We start from the raw sequence: 26218 nt of genomic DNA on the forward strand, positions 1-26218 counted from the left end.
TAATCCTTGTGACCACCGCTACAGGCAGGATATAGAATAATGCTATCATTCCAAAAAAGTTCTCTGATGCCTGTTTTTTGCCCACTTTCAACTGGGTTGTCTTTTAAATTGATTTGTAGGGGTTCTTCCTATATTCTAGATACAGATCTTTTACTGACTATGTATATTGCAAATACTTTCTTCCAGTTTGCACATTACCTTTTTATTCTCTTTATGGTGTCTTTGGATGAACAGTTTCTAATGTAAGTGAAATCCCAGTTTATCAGTCTTTTTCTTTTCTTTTCAGTGTCTTGTTTACAAAATACTTTCTTGTATAAGGGTCATGAAGATATCCTTGCTTCTGAAAGTTCGTTTATCCATGATTCATTGCAGATTAAATTTGTTTATGATCTGAGCTAGGAGTCAGGGTTCATTTTTGTTCATATGATGTTCAGTTTATCCAGTACCATTTATTGGAAAGATCAGTTTTCACCCACTGAATATAAATCATTTTGTTGTAAAGTGACTGTGTGTGGGGGGCTGTTCCTCAGTTCTTTGATTCTGTTGGTCTGTTTATCAGTCCTTGGATCAGCCACATACCTGAACACTGCACATCAGGTAATGTTGTTCTTCTAGAATCCTGGCTGTTCTAAGTCTTTTGTATTTCCATGTAAATTTTAGAGTTAGCCTGTTAATTTCTGCAGAAAGCCTGCTGGGATTTTGATTGAGATTACATAAAATGTCTAAGCCAACATTGGAGAAACTGATACATCTCCACAATATTTAGTCTTCCAGTCAGTGAGGATGACATATCCCTCTGTTTAGTAAACCCCTTAATTTCTCTCAACAATGTCGCAGTGTAGAAGTATTATACTTCTCTTGCTAGATTTATCTTCTAGCTATTCACCTTTTGGGGATGCTATTATACATGGTATCATTTTCAAAATTTTAGTTTTCTGGTTTATTGGAAATGATAGAAATTATATATATACACACACATATATAGGTGTGTATATATGTGTGTGTGTATATATATATATATATATATATATACCTGTTTGTGTCTAGTTACTTGACACCTGTGTCTAGTTACTTTAGTGATTCTAACAGTTGGTTAAAGATTCTCTTGTTTTCTATGCACTCAATCATGTTATCTTTGAATAATAATTATATGTCATTACCAATCTTTTATTTTTCCCCCTGCTTTATTCTTTTTTTATACTGTTGATTTGTCTGTTGGTTTGTTTATTTTGTTGAATATACGGTGTTAATGAATATACTTGTCTTGTTCCTGAATTTTTATTTTCTTCCTGAAAGTCCAGTATTTTCATCAATAAAAGATGATATTGAGTATACATTTTATTTTGTAAACTAGATCTATTAGGTTAAGGATGTTCCCATTCTTAATGTTTTAAAGTCTTCAGTGGATGTTGAATTTTAACAGATAATTTTCCTTTATTGAGATGATTATATGAATTTTATTGTGTAATTTGGTGAGTTACAATGATTAATTTCCAAAAGTTAAATTAGCCTGCTTTCCTGAAATAAATTCCATTGTTTATATAATGCATCATCTTTTTTATGCAGTCTGAATCTGATTTGCAAAATTTTGTTTAGGATTTTTGTGTCTGTTCATGAGAAGTGTTGGCGGGTAAATTTCTTTCTTGTGATGTCATTGTCAGGTTTGGTATCAGAGTTTTGGTGACCTCATTAAGACTTGGAAATTGTTCCCCATTTTTGTGTTCTCTAAAAGATTGCATATGGTTCCTTGAGTTCTGTACTTGTCTTATTTTATTTCCTTCATTATACTATTTGGGGTTTGATTGCTGTATTTTCCTGACTACTGCAGATGGAAACTTATTAATTTTTCAACCTTTCTTAAAAATGCATTTTAAATATGCATTTTCAAGCTATAAATGTTCATGGTTTAGCTGTATCTCATTTTTTTTTTTTCTGGGCTGCTGCTGCTTTTTAAAAAAAGAAAAATTTATTTATTTGGCTGTGCTGGGCCTTAGTCGCAGCATGGGGGATCTAGTTCTCTGACCAGGGATTGAACCTAGGCCCCCTGCTTTAGGAGCTCGGAGTCTTAGCCACTGGGCCACCAGGGAAGTCCCTGTCTCACAAATTTTGAGACCATTCATTCATTTAGCATATTTTCTAATTTCCATTGTGATTTCTTCACTAACAGGTTATTAGTTTTCTGTTACTGATTTTGAGTTTAATTTCACTGTTCTCAAAACATGTAACATGTGATTTCAATCATTTGTTATTTGTTGACTTCCTCTGTGGCCCTGTATATAGCCTAGTTTGGTCTACATTCCTTGAGTGTTTGAGAAGAATGTGTATTATGCAACTGTTGTATATAGTAGTTTGCTGCTGCTGCTGCTGCTGCTGCTAAGTCGCTTCAGTCGTGTCCGACTCTGTGCGACCCCATAGACGGCAGCCCACCAGGCTCCCCCGTCCTTGGGATTCTCCAGGCAAGAACACTAGAGTGGGTATAGTAGTCTAAGCATGTTAATTAAATTGAGTTGTTAATAGTGTTGTCAAATCTTATATTCTAAGGCTTTTTATTGTTATTAGATGTTTTTTTGTCCTGTCAGTTACTAGAAGTATATTAAAATCTCCAACCATTATTATGGATTATTCAGTTTTTCCTTTTGATTCTGTCAACTCTTACGATATAGATTTTGAAGCTGTGTTATAAGATGTATGCAAATTTATGATTGTTACATTCCTGGTTAATTGGTCCTTTTATTATAGTAAACTGTCCCTTTAGTTTTTCTAGTAGTAATAGTTTTTGATTTGTCAACTGATACATAGTGACATCACCATACATTTAATTAATGTTTATATATTATTATTTTTCTTTTAATATCTATATGTCCCTAAGTTTAAAGCAAATCTCCTATAAACAGAATATAGTTAAGTGTTTTAAAAATTAAGTAATATTTGTTATTTTATTGAAATATTGAATATGAATATGAAATTGAATATGAATTTGAAATCTGAGAGGTCCATAAACATTTAATGTAGAACATGATATAATAGGTTCTGAGCTTGTCAGCCTGATCCTGGTTTTCTATTTGTCTTGTTTTGGTCCTTCTTTGAATTAATCAAGCATTATTTGTTCCTTTATATGTGTATAGGCATTTTGAAGTAGTTACCCAATAGATTACATTGTGCAAGTTTGGTTTATTAGATTCCAGTCTAAATTTGTACATCTAACACTTGCTGAAAAATACAAGAAATTTATAGCAATTTATTTATTCTGTTGTCCTTTATGTTAGTCTTGTCATATTTTATACTTCTACACATCTTTAAACTATACTAGTCATTGTTACTGTTATTTTAAATGTTAATGTTTTTATTTGTTTACATTTTTACCTTTCCATTCCTTTCTGTTAATTCCTCTAGTTCTGTGCTTCCGTCTGGGGCCATTTTCTTTTAGCTGGATGAATCCTTTTCAGTTGAACAAGTTATCTCAGTTTTCATTCATCTGAAACTATTATTATTTCATCTTTGTATTTGGAGTATATTTTCTCTTAGTATAGAATTCTAGGTTGGTTGATTTATTATTTTCTTTTTCTGTCTTAGCACCTTAAAGATCTTGGTTTTTTGTATTCTATTTCCATTATTTATGATACAGAATAGGTTTTTAGTCTGATTGCCATTCCCCTGAAGGAAATGTGACGTATTTTCCCTGGCTGCTTTTAAGGTTTTCACTTTGACTTTGGCTTTTAGGACTTTGACTCTGATATGTCTAGCTATATTTGCTTCATATCCTACTGAGGTTTGTAGAGCTTCATACGTTTGCTAGAGACTCATGTCTTTTGTTAGCTTTGGAAAATTCTTGACCAGCATTCTTACTGCTTATGTGTCATTTTCTCCACTTTTTGTAACTCCAGTTAGATGTGTGTTAGGCCTTTTTAGCATGACATACATGTCTTTAACACTTGTGAGTTGTGTTTTCTCTCCATTTTTTCTATCTTGATGTGTGATTTTATTTTACACTTTTGTTGTTCCATTTTACTCTTTTAAGAATTCTAGGCTTTGCTGAAATTCTCCATTTATCCTGTTTGCTTTTTGCCTGGAACACATCAGTCATTATTAAGGTCTCTCATATAACTCTAAAATGTGAATGACCTATGTGTCTTTTTTCTGTTTTCTATTACTTCTGTTGGTCGTCCATCTCCTCTGTTCTTTTTTTAATGGAGATAAAATTCACATAGTGTGAGGTTCACCACTTTAACCTTTTAAAGTACAGTCACCCTCAGATATGGGTGGGTGACTGTACTTTAAAAGGTTAAAATGGGTTCCATTTAACCTTTGTGGGTTCCATTCTTGGAGACGGAAATGGCAACCCACTCCAGTATGCTTGCCTGGAAAATCCCCATGGACGGACGATCGTGGTAGGCTATGGTCCATGGGGTTGCAAAGAGTCGGACGCGGCATTCTAGGCCACCACAATAAAGTGAATACTGCAATAAAGCTAGTCACAGAAATTTTTCTGTTTCCCAGAGCATATAAAAGTTGTGTTACACTGTACTGTAGTCTGTGAAGTGTCTGAACATCAGTGTATACACCTTAATTAAAAAATACTCGATTGCTAAAAAAATGCTCACCAGCATCAGAACTGTCAGTGAGTTGTAATCTTTTTTGCAATAGTAACATTAAAGAGCACTGCTCACAGACCACCGTGACAAATATAATAGTCATGAAAAAGTTTGAAATACTGTGAAAATTACCAAAACGTGACACAGAAACTTGAAATGAGCAAATGTGTTGGAAAAATGGCACCAGTATACCTGCTTCACACAAGGTTGCCACACACCTCTGATTTATAAAACACACACACAGTGTCTTTGAAGCACAATAAAGTGAGGAATGCTTGTATACAATTCAGTGGTTTTCAGTGTATTCACAGGGTATACAGCCATTACATTATCTAATTTCAGGACACTTGCATCACCCCAAAAAGAGAACTCCTGACCATTGACCATCAGCTCCAGTTGTCCCCTCTGCCCATCCCCCTGGCAGAGACTGATCAGTCTACTTTCTGTTCTCTGGCTTTGACTGTTCTGGACAGTTCATATAAATGAACCGTACCATGTATGGACTTTGGAGTCTGACTTCTTCACTTAGCATAAGTGTTTGCAAGATGTGTCTGTGTTGTAGTGTGTATCAGACTTCACTCCATTTTGTGGCTAAAAAGCATTCCATTGTGTATATAATTTATCACATTTTGTTTACTCATTCATCGGTTAAAGAACTTTTAGTTTTTTCCCTACTGTTTGGCCATTTTATGACTAGTGCTGCTGTGGACACTCATGTTATAAATACGGTGTGAATGTATGTCTTCAGTTCTCTTGGATCTATACCTGGAGTGGAATTGCTAGGTCCTTTGATAGCTCTGGTGGCTCAGAGGTTAAAGCATCTGCCCGCAATGCGGGAGACCAGGGTTCGATCCCTGGGTTGGGAAGATCCCCTGGAGAAGGAAATGGCACCCCACTCCAGTACTCTTGCCTGGAAAATCCCATGGACGGAGGAGCCTGGTAGGCTACAGTCCATGGGGTCGCAAAGAGTTGGACACGACTGAGCGACTTCACTTTGATAGCTCTTGTGTTTACCTCTGAGAAACTGCTCAAGTGTTCTGCATAACAGCTGCATCCTTTTACAGTCCCTTCAGCATGTATGAGAGTTATTTTCTCCGCTTTCTTACCAACACTTGTTATTTTCTATAGTTCAAAAAAAAAAGTTTTTATTGTAGCCATCCTGATGAGTGTTGGCCATTTCTTCTTACTTTTTGTAGAATGCCTTTTAAATTTAATTGAGGGTTTTTGGACTTGATAGAGCTGATGTATTTAAATTTTGATCTTAAGCCAAGTAGAGGCTCTTTTGAAATCTTAACAGAGGGATTGGCTTGTATGAAGGCCCTTCTGATGTGCTGAGACCTCTACTCCAATCTTTGTCTCCCTTGAACAGGGTAGAGCTGAAATCTCTTCTCAGATCTTTTTTGTCATAATGGCTGTTTTCTGCTAGTTTTCTTGAATCTTCCCCTTCTTTCTGGTTCTTCCTCTCTGGGACTTTGCACTTTAGTTTCCGGCTCTCTGGTGGCCGAAAATCTCCGTCTTCTCTCAACCTAGTGGGACTGCCACCTCCTGCGTGGGCTGCTTTCTGTTCCACAGGGAAGTCAGGAAAAGCCAGCGTGGCTGTGGGGTCATGTTGTTTCCATTTTCCCGTCTTTTAACAGTTGTCGCCCCTCTTGTTCCTCTCTGTGTACATTACTCTTCAGTGCCTTCAAATGATTTTTCCTTTTATCCAGATTTTATTTTTTTTAGAGAAACAGTTTTAATTTTGTTTTGTTTTGTTTTGTTTTGCCATTTTCAAAAAGTACAACTAACCAGGTAAAGAGGCACAAATATAAAGTAATGAGTCTTGGAAAACATAGAATACTCCTTGACGTAAATCACAGCAAGATCTTTCTCGATCCACCTCCTGGTTTCAGAACTTGATGAAGCTCAGGTTCTTGATGTCTCATGGTAGAAAGAATTCTGTGAGAACCAAGTGATAGGTAAGAAATGGATTTAGAGAAAAAGACACTCCACAGACAGAGTTTGGGCCATCTTGGAAGGAGAGAGTGGCCTATCTGGATTTTGTAGCTTTTATTAGCAAGAGGGTTAGTTTGATACAAGCTACTTTATTATGATGGGAACTGAGAACACTGATTTATGAGTTGAACCACAAGAAGATGAGAAACTGATACTTACTGAGAGTGAGAGCATAAATTCCTGAACAGAAAATTTAGACAAGATAATAGGAGGAAGGAATTTGATTTTCAAACTAGGGGATCAAGTCAGCCATGTTGAAGGAAGATAAAGGGTGATTTAAAGGTGAGATATGTGACACCGAGTTGATGTTTGGTAATTTTCTTGAAAATGGAGCAAAGTATTTAAAGAATACAAATTGGATAAAGAATTTAAGATAAGACTTGAAGAGGAAATATTTAATAAGCAGTTATTGGGTTCAGTAGTGAAAGAAACTAAGATTATGAATTTAAGATTTTGAATCTGTTTAATTTTGTAAGTGTTAGTGGTTATGAGGTGGTTGGAGATTTGAGTGTTTACATGGGATGTCTAAAGAACAATGTATATCTATCTGCTCAGTGTGCTAGGGAGGACTGTGTTTGCAAAATCTGAGTAGTATAGACACAGTAAACACGTCAGAGGAAGACTGAAGTTGTAGAAATGGACGTTCTTTTTAGAACACAGACAAGTAGAGAAAGAAAGCAAAATAGATCTGTAAAGGTAAGATTTCCGTATCCTCTTACAGGCTTAAAAAACTGGGTTTTGGAAAGAAACTATATGCTTTCTCTACCCAAAAATCCCCAAAAAGGGAGCCAGGTTTACAGACCACCTTATCTTATATCTGTGTTTTTCCTTTTGCCCTTTTGTGAACTCTCAAGGTTAGTCAGTGATTTTCTTCACACTTTCATTAGGAAATTTGCCAAAGGCATCCTTTTGAGGCAGCTGTCTGTGTACCCTTGGAGGCCGTCAGTAATGTTTCCAATCTATAGGAGTAGTGCACAAAAATGTTGGGCTGAGCTGCATCTTTGTGGTTTAAAACATTCCCCCTCCAAAGCCACCCCCTCCCCAACAATATAAAATGTATCACATTTTGAAGTTTTTGTACCTTAGTCTTTTGTTACTGTATCTTTTCAGGTGAAATACATCACTAAGAGTAAATATATCCAAATATATCAATAATGAAAGGAGACTTGATTTTTAAAGTATAATTGAAATAGCAGTAGTGGGCACCTTAGAGATCTTTATAGATAAACAAGAATTCTTTTTGTATCGAATGTTATGATTTTTAAATTTTAACTGTAAAGTAAAATAGACCTGAATTGTGGTTCTTCCTTTGGTCTAAGGTGGTCAGAGGATACATCCATGCTGATGATCCTATGAAGTTTTTGGAGCGTATTAAATACAATGTGAATAAGCCCATAATTAAAATGCAGTAGAATAAGTTGAAATGCATGTGTGTTTTTGTTCCTGTTCACTTGAATAATATAGGCAACCGTTACACCATATGCATCTTTAATATATTAGTCTGACTGTTTGTCTTGTTTTACTAAACTGTCTTCTTTCAGCCACCCACACAGAATATGCCTATGGGTCCCGGAGGGATGAGTCCGAGCGGCCCTCCCCCACCTCCGCGCGCTCACAACATGCCTTCAGATGGAATGGTAGGTGGGGGTCCTCCGGCACCACACATGCAGAACCAGATGAACGGCCAGATGCCTGGTAAGTTTCTCTCCTCTAAGACATTAACACCAGAGTTGCTTAGCAACTGAAACGACATGGGGGCTCAAGGGATACTTAGATTGTTGATGACAAAACTGCTTTGAATGCCCTCGAGTCCAAGCTCTCTTAGAGTTTGTTAGCTACAGAGCTACGTGACCTGTATTCAGTGTTTATCAGGCTGCCCTTGGGCTTTGATGTAGCTGACACACAGCATTCCTCTGATGAACAGAACTGGCTAAATTTAGTCTGTCTGAAACTATGCAATACAGCTGGCTTTAGAAGCTTTTGGAGGGGGAAAAAGGCATGGCATAAGAATTAAAATGTTTATAAAAATGTATTGTAGCATTTCTCTGAGTTTTGTGTTTACTTGAAATTTTATTGATCTCAGAAACGGCACTGCTGAAAAAATAACACATGGGGAGATAAAAACGAAACACCCTCTAAAGTGCGAATGTATTTAATATTTCCTCCTTGGTCTATTGAAACTGAGCTTGGATTTTTATGAATATATATGTTTATAGCATAATGGAAATATGGAAGTTGAGCAGAATTAAAAGCTGAAAAGTGTCAGCTTTCTTATATAATGCATTATTTGTTGTTTATCCATTTTAAGTTTAGAGCTACTTAAAATACCAGACCATCAGGTGCTGATTTACACACTTTTTGCTGGGTTGAATTTTTAATCTGAAAAGTATCTTTAAATTATCTTGTTTTTGTAACAATAGTCACACCCATACCCATAAGTTTTGGTGGAGTGTTTTCTACATTTAATGTGAGAATTTTTGCTTTCTAAAAACAAAGGTTATTTTCATTAACATAAAGAATGTATTATACAAATAGCAATAGTGAGAGTAAATTAAAATCACAGAGAAGTTTATTTTTAAAATTAGTATTATTAGCATCCTTAGGATAGTATGAACTGATTGTGTTGGTAGCATTGGTGTTCAGGGTCTTTGGATGTAGAAAGTACGGAGCAGAAGAGGCCAGGTCACCTGGCTTACAGGAGAGTGATGTGTGATTGATTGGTCATGTAGGAGGGTGAGGTGTTTTGGTGGCAGCTTTCTCTTTCTTGCCGGGGTTTCCACAGTCATGGCCCACATGGCCCTCACCCCACGTGGAGGCAGGATTAAAGACATAACAGCTTGTTGGTTGTAGTTAGAAGGAAGCTTCTTGCTTCCTTCTGGTTGTAGCCAGAAGGAACTGGTTGTAGTCGAAGGAAGCTTCTTGCTCTGTCCACAGTTAGATCATCAGGACATGTTGCTTTTAAAACTGTCAGGGTAGTGCCAATGCAGCTTCGTAAGTCAGGGGAGTTTTGTGATTTTTTTTTTTTTTTTTTATAGTGGTGCCTTTAATTAGGAATTCAATTCAACTTCTCCAGGTAACATTCACGCCAAAGGCTGAGGAAGCAAGTGAGCAGCAGTGTAATTATTGTTAACATGACATTTGGTTTTTTGTGTAAGGCCATCTGGAATAAGATATCTCTTTATGAGCCAGGGATTTTCAACCAGTTATGACCTAGGTTGTCCAGAATACTGGAGAACTTGTAAAACAACTCATTGTTAGAAAGTTTACAGTTAGGTGTAGGAGAAATTGGAAGTCCAGTTAGTTATATTGTTTTTATTTAATAAGTTTCTACGGTATTTAGCCAGCCTTTTTCTGTACACAAATTTGTATCTAGGCTTTTAATTTCTGATTTTAGTTGTGTTTTTAATATTTTGTCTTGTAAGTGGTAGTGCTCTTTATATGCTGTTTGATCTTGGTCACGTATCTTCCTTTAAAATAAATTTAGCTGATTAAAAAAACAATTAGATAATATATACTGATGGTACCAAAATCAAAAGGTGCGAAAAGGCACACAGCCCCTATCTACCCAGACTCATTGTTCCAGATAGTCATTGGTGTCTAGTTACCCTTTAAAACATGTGCTGGTGTACATTCTTTTTTCTTCTCTTTTCTTTTAAACACAAATGGTAGCATATGTTAGATAGTATTATATTTCATATTTTTACCTCTTAAAGATTTCCCTTAGACACCATGAGTATATAAAGATATATATTGGACCTGCTGCTGCTGCTAAGTCGCTTCAGTCGTGTCCAACTCTGTGCGACCCCATAGACGGCAGCCCACCAGGCTCCCACGTCCCTGGGATTCTCCAGGCAAGAACACTGGAGTGGGTTGCCATTTCCTTCTCCAAAGCATGAAAGTGAAAAGTGAAAGTGAAGTCACTCAGTCCTGCCTGACTCTTAGCGACCCCATGGACTGAGCCTACCAGGCTCCTCCATCCATGGGATTTTCCAGGCAAGAGTATATTTTGGAGACCACTCAGTATATAAAGAGCTTCCTCGTTGTTTTTGATGACTGTATTACATTCTTTTTATGGATGCCTCTCATTTATTTGGACAGTTTCCTTCTGATAGAAATATAGGTTATTTCTAGTCTTTTGGTATTAAAAATTATGCTGTTATGAATATGCCTGTGAAATATAAATAAGTAAACAAATTTACAGTTTTGTATCCATATCCATATACACTCAAAAACTTGTATATTTATAGGATAAAGTCCTAGAACTAAAATTGCTAGGTTAAAGGTATATGCATTTTATAATATGGTAGTTATTGTCATATTGGTCTACATAAAAATAGTACTTATTTATACATTTATAGTCTTCCAATGAAGTATGAAAGTGCTTTTTTCTTCATAATAGGGTTGGAACAAAGCTTTTGATCTTTGCAAATCTAAAAGATTAAAAATGGATCTCATGGTTTTAATTTGCCTTTTTACTATATTAAGTGAAACAAGGAATTTTCTCATATTTATGGCCCTTTTGTAAAGCTTTTGTGTGAACTGATGTTTCATGTACTTTGCCTGTTTACTGCTGGTGGACTTTTACTTACTTAGTTTATATGTTAAGTAATTAGTTTGGTCTGTGCTATTTCTTGTAAATATTTTTTCTCAGTTAATATTTTTATTATTTAATTTTGCTTTGTTGGTCATGTGCAAATGTTTTATTTTTATGTACTCTAGTTTATAAATCTTTTATAGTTGTGAAAAGCGCTTCCACTCTAAGTTTATTTTAGAAATTCTCCAGTTTGAAAGACTCTTTTATGGTTTCCTTACTTTTTCTTTCTTCTTTTACATCTGGACTTAGTTTTGCTAGAAAAAACATGGTAGGGAATCCAGCCTGTGTTTTTCCAGATGTCTACTCAGTTGTCACAACATCACTTATTGAATTATCTTTCTTTTGCTCACAGATACCTAATCTCAGAACCATTGTCGTTTACCAGATTGTGCTTTGGGGTCAGTTTTTAGATTGTGCTCTAGGTTCACTGATGTGTTAATTTGTTCATTTATGTGTTAGCACTACACATTTTAAATTCAGCTTCCTATGTTTTGGTCTCTTATAAAGCAAGTCCTCCTTCATACTGTTGTTTTTTTTTTTTTTTTAATTTTTCTAGAATGTTTCTGGCTTTTCAAAAGCATCAGTTTCTTAGTCTGTAAAATGAGAATAGTAGTCCACCTCACACTATTTGCTATCATTCAAGTGAAGCATTTACTTTTTTTGCTATTGATTAAATACTCAATACTTTGGAGAAGGCAGTGGCACCCCACACCAGTACTCTTGCCTGGAAAATCCCATGGATGGAGGAGCCTGGTGGGCTGCAGTCCATGGGGTTGCTAAGAGCTGGACACGACTGAGCTACTTCACTTTCACTTTTCACTTCCATGCATTGGAGAAGGAAATGGCAACCCACTCCAGTGTTCTTGCCTAGAGAATCCCAGGGACAGGGGAGCCTGGTGGGCTGCCGTCTCTGGGGTCACACAGAGTCGGACACGACTGAAACGACTTAGCAGCAGCAGCAGCAGCAGTCCTCCTCACAGTATTTGCTATCATTCAAGTAAAGCATTTACTTTTTTTGCTACTGATTAAATACTCAAGTTATTATTTGGTATTACTATTGCATTAATGCAAAAAAAAAAAAAGCTTTTTAAGGTACTTTTGTATAGATCATCTGTTTAACTTTCATATTTTGGTTTTGATCACTTTTCTTCAAGGGCCCAACCATATCCCTATGCAGGGACCTGGACCCAATCAACTTAATATGACAAACAGTTCCATGAACATGCCTTCAAGTAGCCACGGGTCCATGGGAGGTTACAACCATTCCGTGCCATCATCCCAGAGCATGCCGGTACAGAACCAGATGACCATGAGTCAAGGACAGCCCATGGGAAACTACGGCCCCAGACCAAATATGAGTATGCAGCCAAACCAAGGTAAGTTAGCTTTCTTTATACCCTTCTCGACTAGAATGCTCCATTAGCTGTTGAAAATCAGTTTTTTCAAAATGTTAGCTGATTTTCAAAAAAACAAGTTTGAATTAAGTCATACTCAGAAAAGGAACATCAGGTTTGAAACCAGCTGAAAATAATTTTTTTCTTTTACATTTAGGAATTAAATTGCTCAGTTTAGCTTTTTAAGCTTATTTATTTTTATATTTTTTGGACAGTTTGAGACCGTATTTTTGGATTTTGAAGCTAATTGGTGAATAGCAGAACATTTGGTTAGACCTAGAGAATTGAGAAAATAGAATTTTATTTTATTAAGTACACTCCTTAAAAAGCATCTGCTCTGTGGTTCATTTTACTTGTGAAGAATATATTAATTTTCTTTGAATCTTCCTTGATTTAATGTTTTCTGATGCTGTGTTTCAGCATTAAAGGTAATTTTAAGGTAATTTGTTGTTAGAATGTTCAGTGGAGGTGCTGCTGTATTCTTGTATTATTAGAGTGGTGTGAAGTCTATTAAAGTTTATTACCAATCTCAGAGAATGAAATTGTTATCATGTTTCTCTTTTAAGTATTCTTGTGAATAATAACTAAAAACCAGTAAGTGGCGCTCTGTTCTGCTAATTGCCTGTTAAAACATTTGGCCTGTTGCCAGCTTAAACCTATTTCAATTATGAAATGTGATGAGGTTAAGAGTCTCAGATAGAATTAAATGTATTTGCAATAAAATTGTCTAGATTTTGCTTATGAAAAACAAATCACCAAAATACACCCAGATAAAGGAAGTTAATATTAATCTGTTGATCATTATTTTTGATGAAATAATATATTGTGATTTAAAAATCTGCAGATATTTTCTGTAATTTTGGTAAAATACACTAGAAACAAAGGTAGATAAATGGAACAAATTGTCAGTGAACATAGCTTCACAGAACTGGCACTTGTTCCATTCTTTTACCTTGAAAGTTGTTGAGTGCCCATTATGGAATATTTCCTTTTTTAAGTTATATCAAATAAAGGTTCAAAACCACAGCAAGATCCAGTCAGTGCTAGATTAGGAGTGGTTCAGATGTTTCCTATACAGTTTGATTACCAGGAAAGAGAGCAAAAAAATAAGCGATAGTGATTCTTTACAGCAACCACCGTAATAATGGTGGCACACTTCTTAGAAAAACATGCGTGAAAATGGATGTTGCTGCAGCATGGATTGATACGGCATCTTAAGATTTGAAGGGGCATCCCAGGTGTCTCAGTGGTAAAGAATCCGCCTACAGTACAGGAGACCTGGGTTTGAACCCTGGGTGAGGAAGATCCCCTGGAGAAGGAAATGGCAACCCACTCCAGTATTCTTGCCTGGGAAATCCCACGGACAGAGGAGCCTGGCAGGTTACAGCCCATAGGTTCTCGAAAGAGTCAGACGCAACTGAGCATGCACTTAAGGTTTGAAGAAGAAAAATAACATGTGCAGCAGGGTGTATGGAGAAAATAGTTTTACTGTTTTTGGAAAAGGAGTTAAAGTTTTATAGGAGTTTCTGTTCAAAACATAGCCACCAGCTATTACTGTTTTTGAAATTAAAATTATTTTTCTTTTATTGAGTTACAGTTAACATACTGTATTAGTTTCAGGTGTATAGCATAATGATTTGATAGCTTCGTGCATTATGAAATGATCACAAGTCCACTTATCATGTTATTGAACTAAATTGTTAAATATTACTGTATTCCCTATGTGTACTTTATACCACCATGACTTACTTATTTTATACCTGGAAGTTTGTGCTTCTTAACCTCTCTCACCCATTTTGTGCATCACCCCCAACACCCCACAGTGTTCTTCTGAAAAATGTCATATTTGTATCAATGTATAGTTTTTTCTTTTTTTAGAACTTATTTTTTTTCTTTGTTCTCATAATTTTTGAATTTATGAATAGAAAATAGACTGTATAAAACATGACTTTGAGGATCTGATTTAGAAATAAAAGCTACATTTCAAGAGAAAAGAGGATGTTAGGGAGGAAATTACCATTGTTTTAAAAAATCTCTTCAGGACAAATATAACGTTTTTCAGTTAAATTTTGACATTTCAGAATCAAGAACCACCAAAGAAAATTACAATTACCATGGAAAAAGGAGGGAAAGTTATATGAGTTTTTAGCAATACTTGCTTTCTTAATCACAAATAAAAAACTTTTCAGTTAAATTTCTTATAAAAATATTTTGGAATTCCTTATAAAAATATTTTAATGACGTGGTACCTGTTGGATTTTTAAAAACTTGTTCAGCATGATATGTTTTATTTGAAGTTTTAATGTTTATTTTATTATAAAACCTTTCCTTAGATAGTTTTATAAAAATAACCTATATGTTTTACATTAAATTTTTTCTGTTTTGATAAATAGGTGAAAGAAATTAGAGGAGACTACATTTTAAAATATTTTAAGCAAAAGCTTAGAGGAATACCAATATTCTATAAAAGGAAATTTTTCTACTTTAAAAATTTTTTGTTAATATTTGTTGAGATATTATTTGCTGTTCTTTGAGTTAATTCAGATTTCAAAACGTTGAGATCTTTTAACTATCTGCTTATTTCTGTATACATATCCCTACATCAAGAGCTATTAGAAAAAAAAATGTTAAAACCACTTACTTTTTAATAATGAAATTTATTAAATATTTAATAATGAAATAGTGGGATTTCTTAGATTAAATCTCTGTCCAATGACAAACGAAGGGGAGAAAAGCCAGTCCAGATAATTATGTTTTAAAAACAAATAGCAATTATTTAACCTTTGTGACGTTAATAATTATTAATTATTTAGGTGACATATTTGGGTACTTTATTTGATGATGTCATAGTAGTTTTCTAAATAGAACGTTGCAGGTCAAGACCTAGATGTGTTTTATTCTGATATTTTTGAAGTGGCTTTGTTTTTTACCCTCTCTCCTTTCCTTTCCTTTCCTTTCCTTCTTTTTTTCCTCCTGTCTTTGAAAATGAAATTCAGGAGGAAAAAAGTACTCGTCTAAAAATTTGGCATGTATTTTGGAGTCTGATTGAAATTAATTCAAAGGATACATTTTCAGTTTATCATTTTGATTGTTTAAAAAAGGAAGGAGAAGCAGCATGATAATTTATACTCATAGTTCTAATGTAAAAGGGGACATTGTGTACTAATGTTATAGTAAAAGTATCATTTCTGGCAATGAAATTATGGAATGTCTTTGGATGTCATTAATCTCTAAAAGCTGTTTTCAGCTTTTAAATTTTTACTGAAAAGTTGAAAAATAATAGTAAACCAAATTAATGCAAGGTCTGATATAGTGAAAACATGTAGACCTACCACACCAAACATGTCATTTCAAAAAGCTGAATAAAAAATTGGCCCCATTTAATTTACTGATTACTATATTCATGGTCATTAAAAAATTATAAGTTAAATGAACTTATATGACAGTGGCATTGCAGTTGGTGCCTACCTTTTTTTAGTTGTAGCTTTATGCATATCTATGAATTGAGAAAGCAAATATTTTTAAATTTAGCCTTTAGTGTATATTCTCTTATGAGGACTACTGTTTTTAGATGAGTGGTTTAGCAAGTTTTTAATGTTAATTTCTTTCTTAAATTGCTGCACAGTGTTGTAAATAGTTAATCCGACCTACTTCCTGTGTTATTTTAACTACTATCCAGGTTATGTTCAGTGATGTTCACTTTGAACTTTAGGAGTAAGGCTCATGTTCACAGTTGATCACCTTCTTACATGTTGGATCTACTCACTTACGTAGAGAGCGTCAGCTCCACTGCAGTTCAGATACAGCTCCAAAGAGGCAGAGGTTTGCCTCTTTTGTTCTGGGGTCTAGAACAAAACCTGGGGGTAGGCCTGCAGATCTGTCTTTTCAGTGAATGGGAACTGAAACCAAATATTACATGATAACCCAGAAAGATGGAGAGTTAGTGCCTTAAAGATGTTTCTTTAAAAGTCTAATTAATTTGAGTAGAGTAGTAGGCTTTCTGGAACAAAAGTTAACATTTGATAGAACCAGCATATTTTTCATTCCCAGGCATTAGTGATTATAGCTTCCCAGATTTTAACACCATTTTACTTACTTATTACATATTCAAACATAAGGATTTTCGCAGATTGTTATGTTTGTGTTAAAGCATATATTTCACAAGTTCCAGGTATGCTATACAATTCTTCAGACTTGGATCCAGGTCTTGGCCCCATAGATGACTGTGTATGGGACCTCTATCTAATTTTCTTAATTTCTTTAAGTAAGATTAAGTGAGATGATGCATTTAAAAATCCTGATTCCATAATTATTTGTATAATTGACATAAAATGAGACCAAGGGTTTTTGTAATAATGAAAACTTGAGATCTGTTTATTGGCGATTGTCTTCTTTAGCCATAAGACCTAATTTATCTCTGGCTTTAGTTTTGTTTGAACAGTATTAAGAAAGTCTTGATTCATTTAGCTAATAAGTTGCAAGTGATAATGATGTGATCTAGAAGCTTGACATTAGAGTAGTGGGAAATTTCAGTACTTTTACCATATAAATATGAAGGGCAAAAAAATATTGTCATAGCCAGGTTTGTTTACTCTTATTTTACAGTGGTTTATTGTCAGTTATATATTCAGTTTTTTTAGAAACTGCCAAAGTGATTACCAAAGTAGGCTCTCCCATTTTACCATCCCAGCAGCACAGTGCATGTGGGATCCGCTTTCTTCAGATATTTGCCAGCATTTGGTATTGTCAGTTATTTTTTAATCTGAGCTGTTCTAAAAATGAGTAGTAGATCACATCTCTTTGTGGCCTTAATTTGCATCTCCCCAATGGCTAGTGATGCTGAACATCTTTTCACGTGCTTATTTGCCATCTGTATATCCTCTTCAGTGAAATGTCTCTTAATGTCTTTTTCCTATTTTCTAGTTGAATTATTTTCTAACTGTTGAGTTTTGAGAAATCTTCGTATATTCTTTTAGGATTAATTTAAAATTTTTCTCCCAGTTTTTTTTTTTAGTGTAAAATTTCGAACATATAGAAAACTTGAAGGAATTGTACCTGTATAGTTGTCTCCTGTATTCTACTCATCCATTAATGGCATCTTCTTTTTAAATGCATTTCCGAGTGTTTTGCAGATATTATTATACTTTTGCCCATTAATACTTTGGTCTGCATAGCATTTGAACACAACGTTTAAAAATTTTTCCTTTTTCTTTTAATAGTTTTTTTTTTTTTACATTTACATACAATGAAATACAAAAATCTTAAGTGTCTCATTCACTGGGTTTTGATGTATTTGTAACACATGTACTCCTTGGCCTTCGTTTTATAACTAACATTTTAGGTGCCTTTATGGGATGCCGTTTTACTCCGGTTTAAATATTTTGTGTTAACCATAATCTAGCTTCTTTTATGGTAAAAGGGGATGATTGATTTGCTTTTTCTGTTAGAAGTCTTTATCTCAAAGTGTAATCCTAAGACCACTGGCATCATCAGGGGTACCTGTTAAAACAAGATTTGTCTGCTCTACCCCGTGCCCGCTAAATGAGAATCTCTAGGGGTAAATTTTAGAAATTACATTTTACAAATCTTCCAAGTCATGCCTGTTTACATAGCCCATTCCATCTGAAGTTTTTCTGGGCAGGATAATCTCTCCTGAACCTGATGCTTCCTAAGTTTCAGCTTTCATGCTAAGTTGACACAAAGCTGTATGTTCTCAGATAGCCTGTGTCCGTGGCTTCCTGTTTGGGCAAGATGGGGACTTTACTTTCACAGCAGATTGTCACTTGTGTCCCATAAATCTAGAGCTTTTGGAATTCCTTTCAGTCTACAGTAGATGCAGTCTACAGGGTTTTTGTTTTTGAATTAATATTATTATATAGTATAGTTGAAACTATTTAGAGGAGTTGACTGAGAAATTGCATAGCTTTTTGCTTTGCCAGATTTATGAAGGCACAACACATCCCTTTTCTAATTTTCAATCATCAGAAAGCTAAATATATAATCTAATCCTCAGACTAGTTTGTAGAGATGCCTATGATGTAGAATTATGCCCTTGAGAATCCAGGACTTCTTAACTTAGCACTAATGACATGTTGAGTTACCTAAATCTCTATTGTGGGGGGCCTACCCTGTGCACTGAGATATTTAGCCGTATTTCTGTCTTGTACCCACTAGGTGGCAGTAGCAACCCCAGCACCTGTGGAGACAACCACAAATGTCTCCGAACTTTACTGAATATCCCCTGGGGACAAAATCACTCAGGGTTGAAAATCACAGCCTTAAGAAATGGTTACTGTAAGAACTGCATGTAAGGGTGGTCTGTGTTACTGAAGAAGCTTAGCAACAATAACAAAAGTTTTTGATACTGTTATGTTTCAGTACTTTTTAAATACTTTCATGGGATTTCTCTAAAAATTGTTCTTTTTACTAGATAAAATCTGTCATGGTTCTATTTCTTCATTGGTTGCTAGGAAATTCAGCTCAGTTTGCACTAGTTAACAGTGACTTTACTAAACTCCTGAGATTTTCTTACTTAGCTCTTGTTCTTTTATCCTTGATGTTTTTTTCTAAATGTCTTATGAACCACTTAAAACTCTTGATGAAGGCAGGTTTAGATTTTAGGTAAGTAAAGAATCCTATTCACTTTAAATGGCATTTTAATAGGTAGTGGGTTAGCTAATTGAATTTACTGAAATACAGGGATTTTCTTCTTGCAAATAAAGCATTAGTAATGCTTTCAAATGAGAGCTATAAATGGTTTAGTTTGAGATTGAATGGTTAAGGAACAAGTAGTAAAATGTGGGCAATAGGTGATGAAAGATGAACAGGCAAATGGGCTTGTAGTGGATATTATCTACATGGGTTTGTATTCATTCTTACTATAACACAGAGATAATAGATGAAGAGAAGGAACGTACTGTATTCTAGGATTTTATTATTACAGCGATCATGTTATGTAGGACTGTTTTTCTCGGAGATATTACATTGGAGAAGTCTGATTTGACTTTGGAGGAGAGGTACATATTATGGCTAAGAGCATGGTTTAGATTTCTCACCATCTCCTGGCCATGCAACTTTAGGTAAGAGTCTTAATGCTTGTATGCCTTGTTTTCTTACTTATAAAGTGAAGTTGACAACAATACTATCTGTTTCATAGGGTTTGAGGAGGATAAATAATAGACATAAAGCTCTAAGCTTAATGCCTGGGCCATAAGTGTTCATTAACTGTTAGCTGTCATTTTTAATCTTCATTTAAAATTATTCATAGATTAATGATATGACTTTAGAGTTTTATTATTTTGCATCTCAAGATATGATTAAAATATAGGACATTGTTTCTGTAGAGTATTTGATTGTAGGATCTTTGTATATATCATCCTTTATAGTACTTCTTAGTGTCAGAAAGGTTTATGTGAAAGATAAACATAGCCTTTAAGCATATAGTAATGTGAAATGTCACACTTTGTAGAAAATGGTTATAATAGACTCATTTTGTAATCTTTACTCTGTAGCACAAATTTTTAGAACTTCTTTTGGGGTAGCCTTTTGAGGTTTAGCGCTCTTATTTCCATTAGTATCTCAGTAGATAATACACATTTATTTGGCATAGTGTAACATATTTCATTATCATAAGAAAAACAATATGCTTTCTAAACAATCAGAATTTAAGTTGTAACTTTTTTAATAGGTAAGGCTTCAAGGAAGAAGATGGGAAGTGCCGTGTTTAGCCGTGCTCTCCTGCTCTGTTTTTTGCAGTTTTAGGCTTGATCTTGAGTGATGTCATGGATCCTTAGAGGGAGAGCAGTGACAGAAAATAAAAGAAGGGTGGTAATTGAGCTCTCTGGGATTGGAACTGCTGACAGTCCCAAAAGATAAAGCTCAAGTGGCATGGTCTTTTCTATCTAGGGCTTAAGCTAGCATTACTTTTCTCCTTTATAGCAAACCTGAGAACTTTGTTATTACTGTGTCTTTCTGGATTTTTCCCCAACTGTTCTGTTTTTGCTTTCTTTCTCCTTTAATTTTGGTTCCACTGCATATTATATGCTTTAATTTTATAGTGATCTTCTGTTAAAACAAGAGATCTTTAATCACTGTTGAAGAAGAAAGACAAGGCAAAACCTTCATTTACTGGAAATGAATTCTGTAAATGGTCAGTTATGCTGCCTATTCTATTATGTATGCTAGTGTTCAATATACAAAATGTTTTGATAATTGTAACCTGAATTAAAGTAGTATTTTGAAACTTTTTCATTGCATAATTTGCTTCTGAACTACTCACTGGGCTATAGCTGGAGCAGAGGCAGTGACGAATAGTGGAATAAATGTGCTTTGAAATCTAACTGGAGTTTTGCCTGATTCCCAGTTGATGTCTATTAGCTAATATAATCTTGATCTTAGGATTTCTTGGCTGAACACTTGACAGTTAGGATCCTTACCTCTGGTGGTTGTTAGTGATTGACATGAAGTAAACGTGAACATAAGTGCATTCTGTGTCAGATTGTCTGTCCCCTTCCAGTCTCTACTGAACTGTCTTATCCCTACAATTGAGTTCACTTCCTTGTTGAAAACAAAGTCCCAGAGTAACCTTTGAAAGACTTATATTTATGACAAAATTAGAAGGAAAAAGAAATTTGAAAAGAAGCAGAATAGAAGAAGGCAGATAGGAGAAAAACGAATTTTTAGCTCTGATAGAGTACTTCTTTAGATAGCCAGTTCTTCATATTGGAAAAGAGTGAATTCTCTGTGCTCACATTGTTCCTGGTGTTTTAAGTCAGAAATATATTTAAAGAGATGGGTGTGTTGCATTTTAAATTTTTATGTAAATTGTGATCTTTTGGCTCATCTGGACAATTTTATCTGTACAACTTCTCTAATTCTTTCCCCAAGTCAGTGAAGGTGGGATGGGGCATGTAGCTATTTAAGCAGGAAATTGGGAGACAACTCATACATGCTTCTCAGGCAGTAATGGTTATAATGTCCGAATGTTGAGCTCCACATATCGTAACTTAGCCCAGTGACCCTCTGAGCTACCTACTTTGTTGGACGGGCGACACAGAACTTCATGGTCATTGCTGATTATATCACGTGATGCATTTTTACTGTTGCCAGTGTGATACTGTAGCGGTGGCTGTTCCACTATCTGCATATTGCTCACTCAAGAAACTACGCAGTTCTGATTTCTAAGTCTATGGCTTATTGTAATTCTCTGCCTAGGTATTTTTTGACTGTGTTAGAGGTTATTAAGCATTTTATAGCCTTTGATTTTAGGAAGACCGTTATAGTTTATAAATCTTAGAGTTGAAAAAACTTCCTAGTGGCTCAACTGGTAAAGAACCATCCTGCCAGTGAAGGAGACACAAGAGATAAAAGAGTTCGGTCCCTGGGTCCGGTAGATCCCCTGGAGAAGGAAATGGCAACCTGCTCTAGTGTTTTTGCCTGGAAAATCCCATAGACAGAGGAGCCCGGCAGACTGCAGTCCATGGCGTCACAAAGAGTCAGACGTGACTGAACACACATACTCACAAAGTTGAAAAATAGAAGACCCTTAGGTTTTTGTTTTAAAATTGTGTATGAAGTTCCACTGATACAAGTAGTACATTTATACATGTGTTTGTAGATTCCCTATTGTTACATAATGATTGGGCATTGAAAAAGGAAAAAGACATACCCAGGAATTAGATTTCTTTCCCTCTGTTTAAGTACTCATTTGCTGTGTGATTTTTGTGGTTTTCTTTGTTTTGAGATATTTTCTTATGTAGCATAAGATTCTGTGTTTTCTGGAAAGGTTGTCTGGATAAATATTATATAGTACATAATGAAACATATATGCATTTGGGAAGGTCATATATTGTAACCACTCTGTTTTTTAAGAAATTGCTACAATATTCTTCCAGTGGAATTCAAATCAGCTATGGTGGATCACTTGTTTTCCCTAGTTTGCAGGTTATTTTAGGCACGTGAACTGTAGTTCAAAGATTTGCTTGTATTACTTGAAGTCAGTTTATCTTCCAATAAATTACCTAGTTTAGGGACTATATGACAATAAAAGAAGTTTGTATTTCTTTTAAGATGTTTAAGTTAAATGCCAGCAATTATGTGTGTAATGTTTTGTCTGTTTTCAGGTCCAGTGATGCACCAGCAGCCTCCTTCTCAACAGTACAACATGCCCCAGGGAGGTGGGCAGCATTACCAAGGCCAGCAGCCACCAATGGGAATGATGAGTCAAGTTAACCAAGGCAATCATATGCTGGGTCAGAGGCAGATCCCTCCCTATAGACCACCTCAACAGGGTACGGCTCCACGGGGAAAAATTCTCACAGTGCTCGAAAGGCTTTCCATTTTAACAAACTTTTCATATAGGCAAAGTTAGAGCCTTTTCTTTCTTGATTTTGAAAATTATATTTTATTATTTTTCTTAAAAGGTAATGGGTATACTATGTACAGAGGGTCACGAAAAGTGGATATGAACTCCCTGGTTTATGGTTTTATTTATTCTTTTCTGGGAAAAAGTTATGTCATCAAATTATTATCATAAGCTCACTAATTTACAGCAGAAAATATTTTATTTTTGAGAAATTACTAAATGTATGATCAGAAACAAACCGTAATTTGTTTCAAACTGCTCTAATACCAGAAAGGAAATTAATTTTCTGCCAGTTTGAATCTCTTTTTAGAAAGGTAGTGTTTGTGTTTTTTGAGTTGCTGTTGTTTGATATTGCATGTATGGTCTTAACATTGATTTCTGTGAAATGTGGTATGTGTTGTTGCTGTTTGTTTATATATGTGTGTGTGTAAGAAAAGTCAGAAGTGTCTGAGATGCCAAAGCATGGGAGGGGAATCTACGGCTGAGAAATAATCTGTCCTAACATCAGATTAGACGGAATGCCTTTGATGACCCAGAGAACAAACTGTTTACATCTTGACTGGTTGTGGTTTTTCAGGCCCACCACAGCAGTACTCAGGCCAGGAAGACTATTATGGGGAACAATACAGTCATGGTGGACAAGGTCCTCCAGAAGGCATGAACCAGCAGTATTACCCTGATGGTAATCTCTCCTAATGTTAACTTTCCCATTTTCTGTCCCTGCCCAGTATTAATGTAGCTAGCTATTCAAAACGTTGTAATGAGAACGAAAAAACTAACACTGTGTTTCTTCCAAATTTAGAAACACATCGGTAATCTAAAGCATCAATCGTGGCGTTAATTTATAATCTATTTTAAAGTATATTTTGCTTGGTTATTCCATATTTGTATTGTCAGGCAACATGTTCTATCATTGAAATCCTATCTTATGTAAAAGAAGATCCTTTTATATTTGGAATTGTTCATTTGAACCAAAGCAAGTGTTACTGATTTGCTTTTTAAAAAAAACAGCTTTGTTGAGGTAATTCATACACCATAAAGTTCAACTGTTGATTTACTTTTATTCATTGTATAAATACAAAGAATATAGTTCTTGAGTATTCTACCAAATTTTATACTGTTAGTTAATATTACATATGTCTCAAAGAACTATGGTTTATATATGTTAGTTATCATTTGCATTTGAGAAAAATTTTGGAGGCTAAATTATATCCATAATATAGCTGTTTATATAGAGTTAGTAGAATAGAAAGGCATTTGAAAATCAGATTTTAACTCTAGTTATTTAGTTTAATGGTAATTTTATTTTTTAACGAGAAGGTGGCTTGTGAAAAAATGGTCAGTAAAAGATGTACTGTGTTTAGTAGTTAGCCAAGCATACAAGTAGACTTTCATCATACAGTTCTTTGTTTACCTGTATGCTTGAAAATTTTATGATACAATATTGAAGCAAAAATAATCCAGACACATAAAATTGATCAGATAGGGGTAGCTGTTCACATTACAAAGTGATCTGCCTTGTTGGAAGGATTTGCCAAAATCTTCATTTATATTAAGCTCCCTTGATATAATTAGGTAAAACTACTTAACAGAGAAACTTGGAGAAACTAAGAACTTGAAGCTGAAATGTTGAGACCATTTGACTAGAAGCTAATGTACACTAGCAGGAGGATATGACTGGTGTATCTAAAAACCATATTGTCTGCCACTTTGTGTCAGAGTGTAAATCACAAGCATTATATGGACATTGTTTTTTTCCTGCAGAGATTCTGCTTGTATAGGCAGAACAAACACTCCCTATAGAATTTTGCACACAAAATATGTTTCTTAGTGGTAGTGATACATAAGGATAATTTTGGTTAGAAAATATTTTTTAAAAAATGTTTTACTTGCCCTCAGTTATTTAGAATGTTGGAGGTTTTTTGTTTTCCTTTCACATGTAGACATTGTTTTAACTTTTTTTTCCTTGAAAAACTTTAGTTACATTTATATACTATAGGTATATTTATATTGTTACAAATACAAACTTTCTATTCAAGATAGATGTTTTCTTTGTAAATAGCAGAACTTTAAGGTTGCTATAAATAATTCTTTTATTGTACAATGGAATTAAAAAATTTAAGCCATATATCATTTTTACATAAATGTATATTAATATATTTGTCCAGTATTTACATAGAGTATTTCATTTTTAGCAACAGTTAATTTTCTTAAACAGCATTGAATGTTTTCTTACTAGATTTAGATACTTATTCCAGTAAATATGTAGATTAAGGACCAGCAAACTTTTTTCTGTAAAGGGCCAGGGAGTAAATATTTTAGTCTTTGCAAGTCCTATGGTCTTGGTCTCAACTACTAAACTCTTGCGGTAGCATGAAAACAGCTATAGAAAATATGAATGGGTATGACTGTTCCAGTGAAACTTAATTTGCAAATTAAGCCACTGGCTGTATTTAGACTGCAGGCCATAGGTTGCCAATCTATAATGTAGATATTTAGGAGGTGGTTTGGAAACATTGGAATACTAGAGCTATGAGTATTATCTTTATTCATAACTATATTCCTCCTTCCTGAATTAGGTATTCTTCTAAAATTTAGTTCAGATTTTAGCTAACTGAAAGGTTTTTTCCTGCAGTTTCTTTGGGCAACTAAGTTAAAAGGACTAAGCCTAGTAAGAGTTTCTGTAAAAACTACGTGCACAAACAAATAAAAATGAAATTCTTACTTTGGAAAAAAAAAAAGGACTAAGCCTAGTCATCTTGCAGGTGTAACTTACTGTGCCTTAAAATGAAAGACGTGCTCTGGCAATTAACACGGTATTAATTTTTGAAGGTGTATGTTTATGATACTCTAGAAATATTTTCTAAAGACTCCCAGAATGGCAGCATTAAGCAATATGTTTTTGCATCTGAAAATACTTTGAGATACAAATACTTCAAGGAAGTTAATACAGAATGTGAAATATTTAAGTTTCTTTTAGGGGGAAAAAAACTTACGGAGTTCTTTTACATTTTGCGTTGTTTTAGCATATGCTGTGGAATTGGCGACCAGCAGAACAGGTGTTTGACAAAATATGATAATTGCCTCCTTTGCTCATTCTAATTTAATTCAGGTTATTTACATGTGAAAGGCCTAAATGCTTTCCTTTTCTTTTTTTAAAAAAATAAAAGATAAAGTTTTTTTTCCCCTCCTTGATGAGGATTATCAGAGTTAAGACTAAGTGTAATGTTTCTAAAACTGTTTTTTGCTTTAAAAAGAAAATTGCACGTTATCTCAATAT

The 26218-nt window shown here is 34.7% G+C and overlaps 1 protein-coding gene across 4 annotated transcripts in view; it reads left to right on the top strand.

Annotated features, from left to right (window-relative positions):
- The window catches only part of SS18 (SS18, nBAF chromatin remodeling complex subunit), a 76557-nt gene that overhangs the window by 30691 nt on the left and 19648 nt on the right, over positions 1-26218 (top strand). For all 4 annotated transcript variants that reach the window (XM_027525525.1, XM_027525526.1, XM_027525527.1 and 1 more), the window contains exons 4-7: positions 8129-8282; positions 12336-12557; positions 22697-22864; positions 23516-23620. In XM_027525525.1, the coding sequence (XP_027381326.1) occupies positions 8129-8282; positions 12336-12557; positions 22697-22864; positions 23516-23620 (649 nt within the window). The remainder of the gene's footprint in view (positions 1-8128; positions 8283-12335; positions 12558-22696; positions 22865-23515; positions 23621-26218) is intronic.

This window comes from Bos indicus x Bos taurus, chromosome 24 (assembly GCF_003369695.1).
Source record: "Bos indicus x Bos taurus breed Angus x Brahman F1 hybrid chromosome 24, Bos_hybrid_MaternalHap_v2.0, whole genome shotgun sequence".
NCBI lineage: Eukaryota > Metazoa > Chordata > Mammalia > Artiodactyla > Bovidae > Bos > Bos indicus x Bos taurus.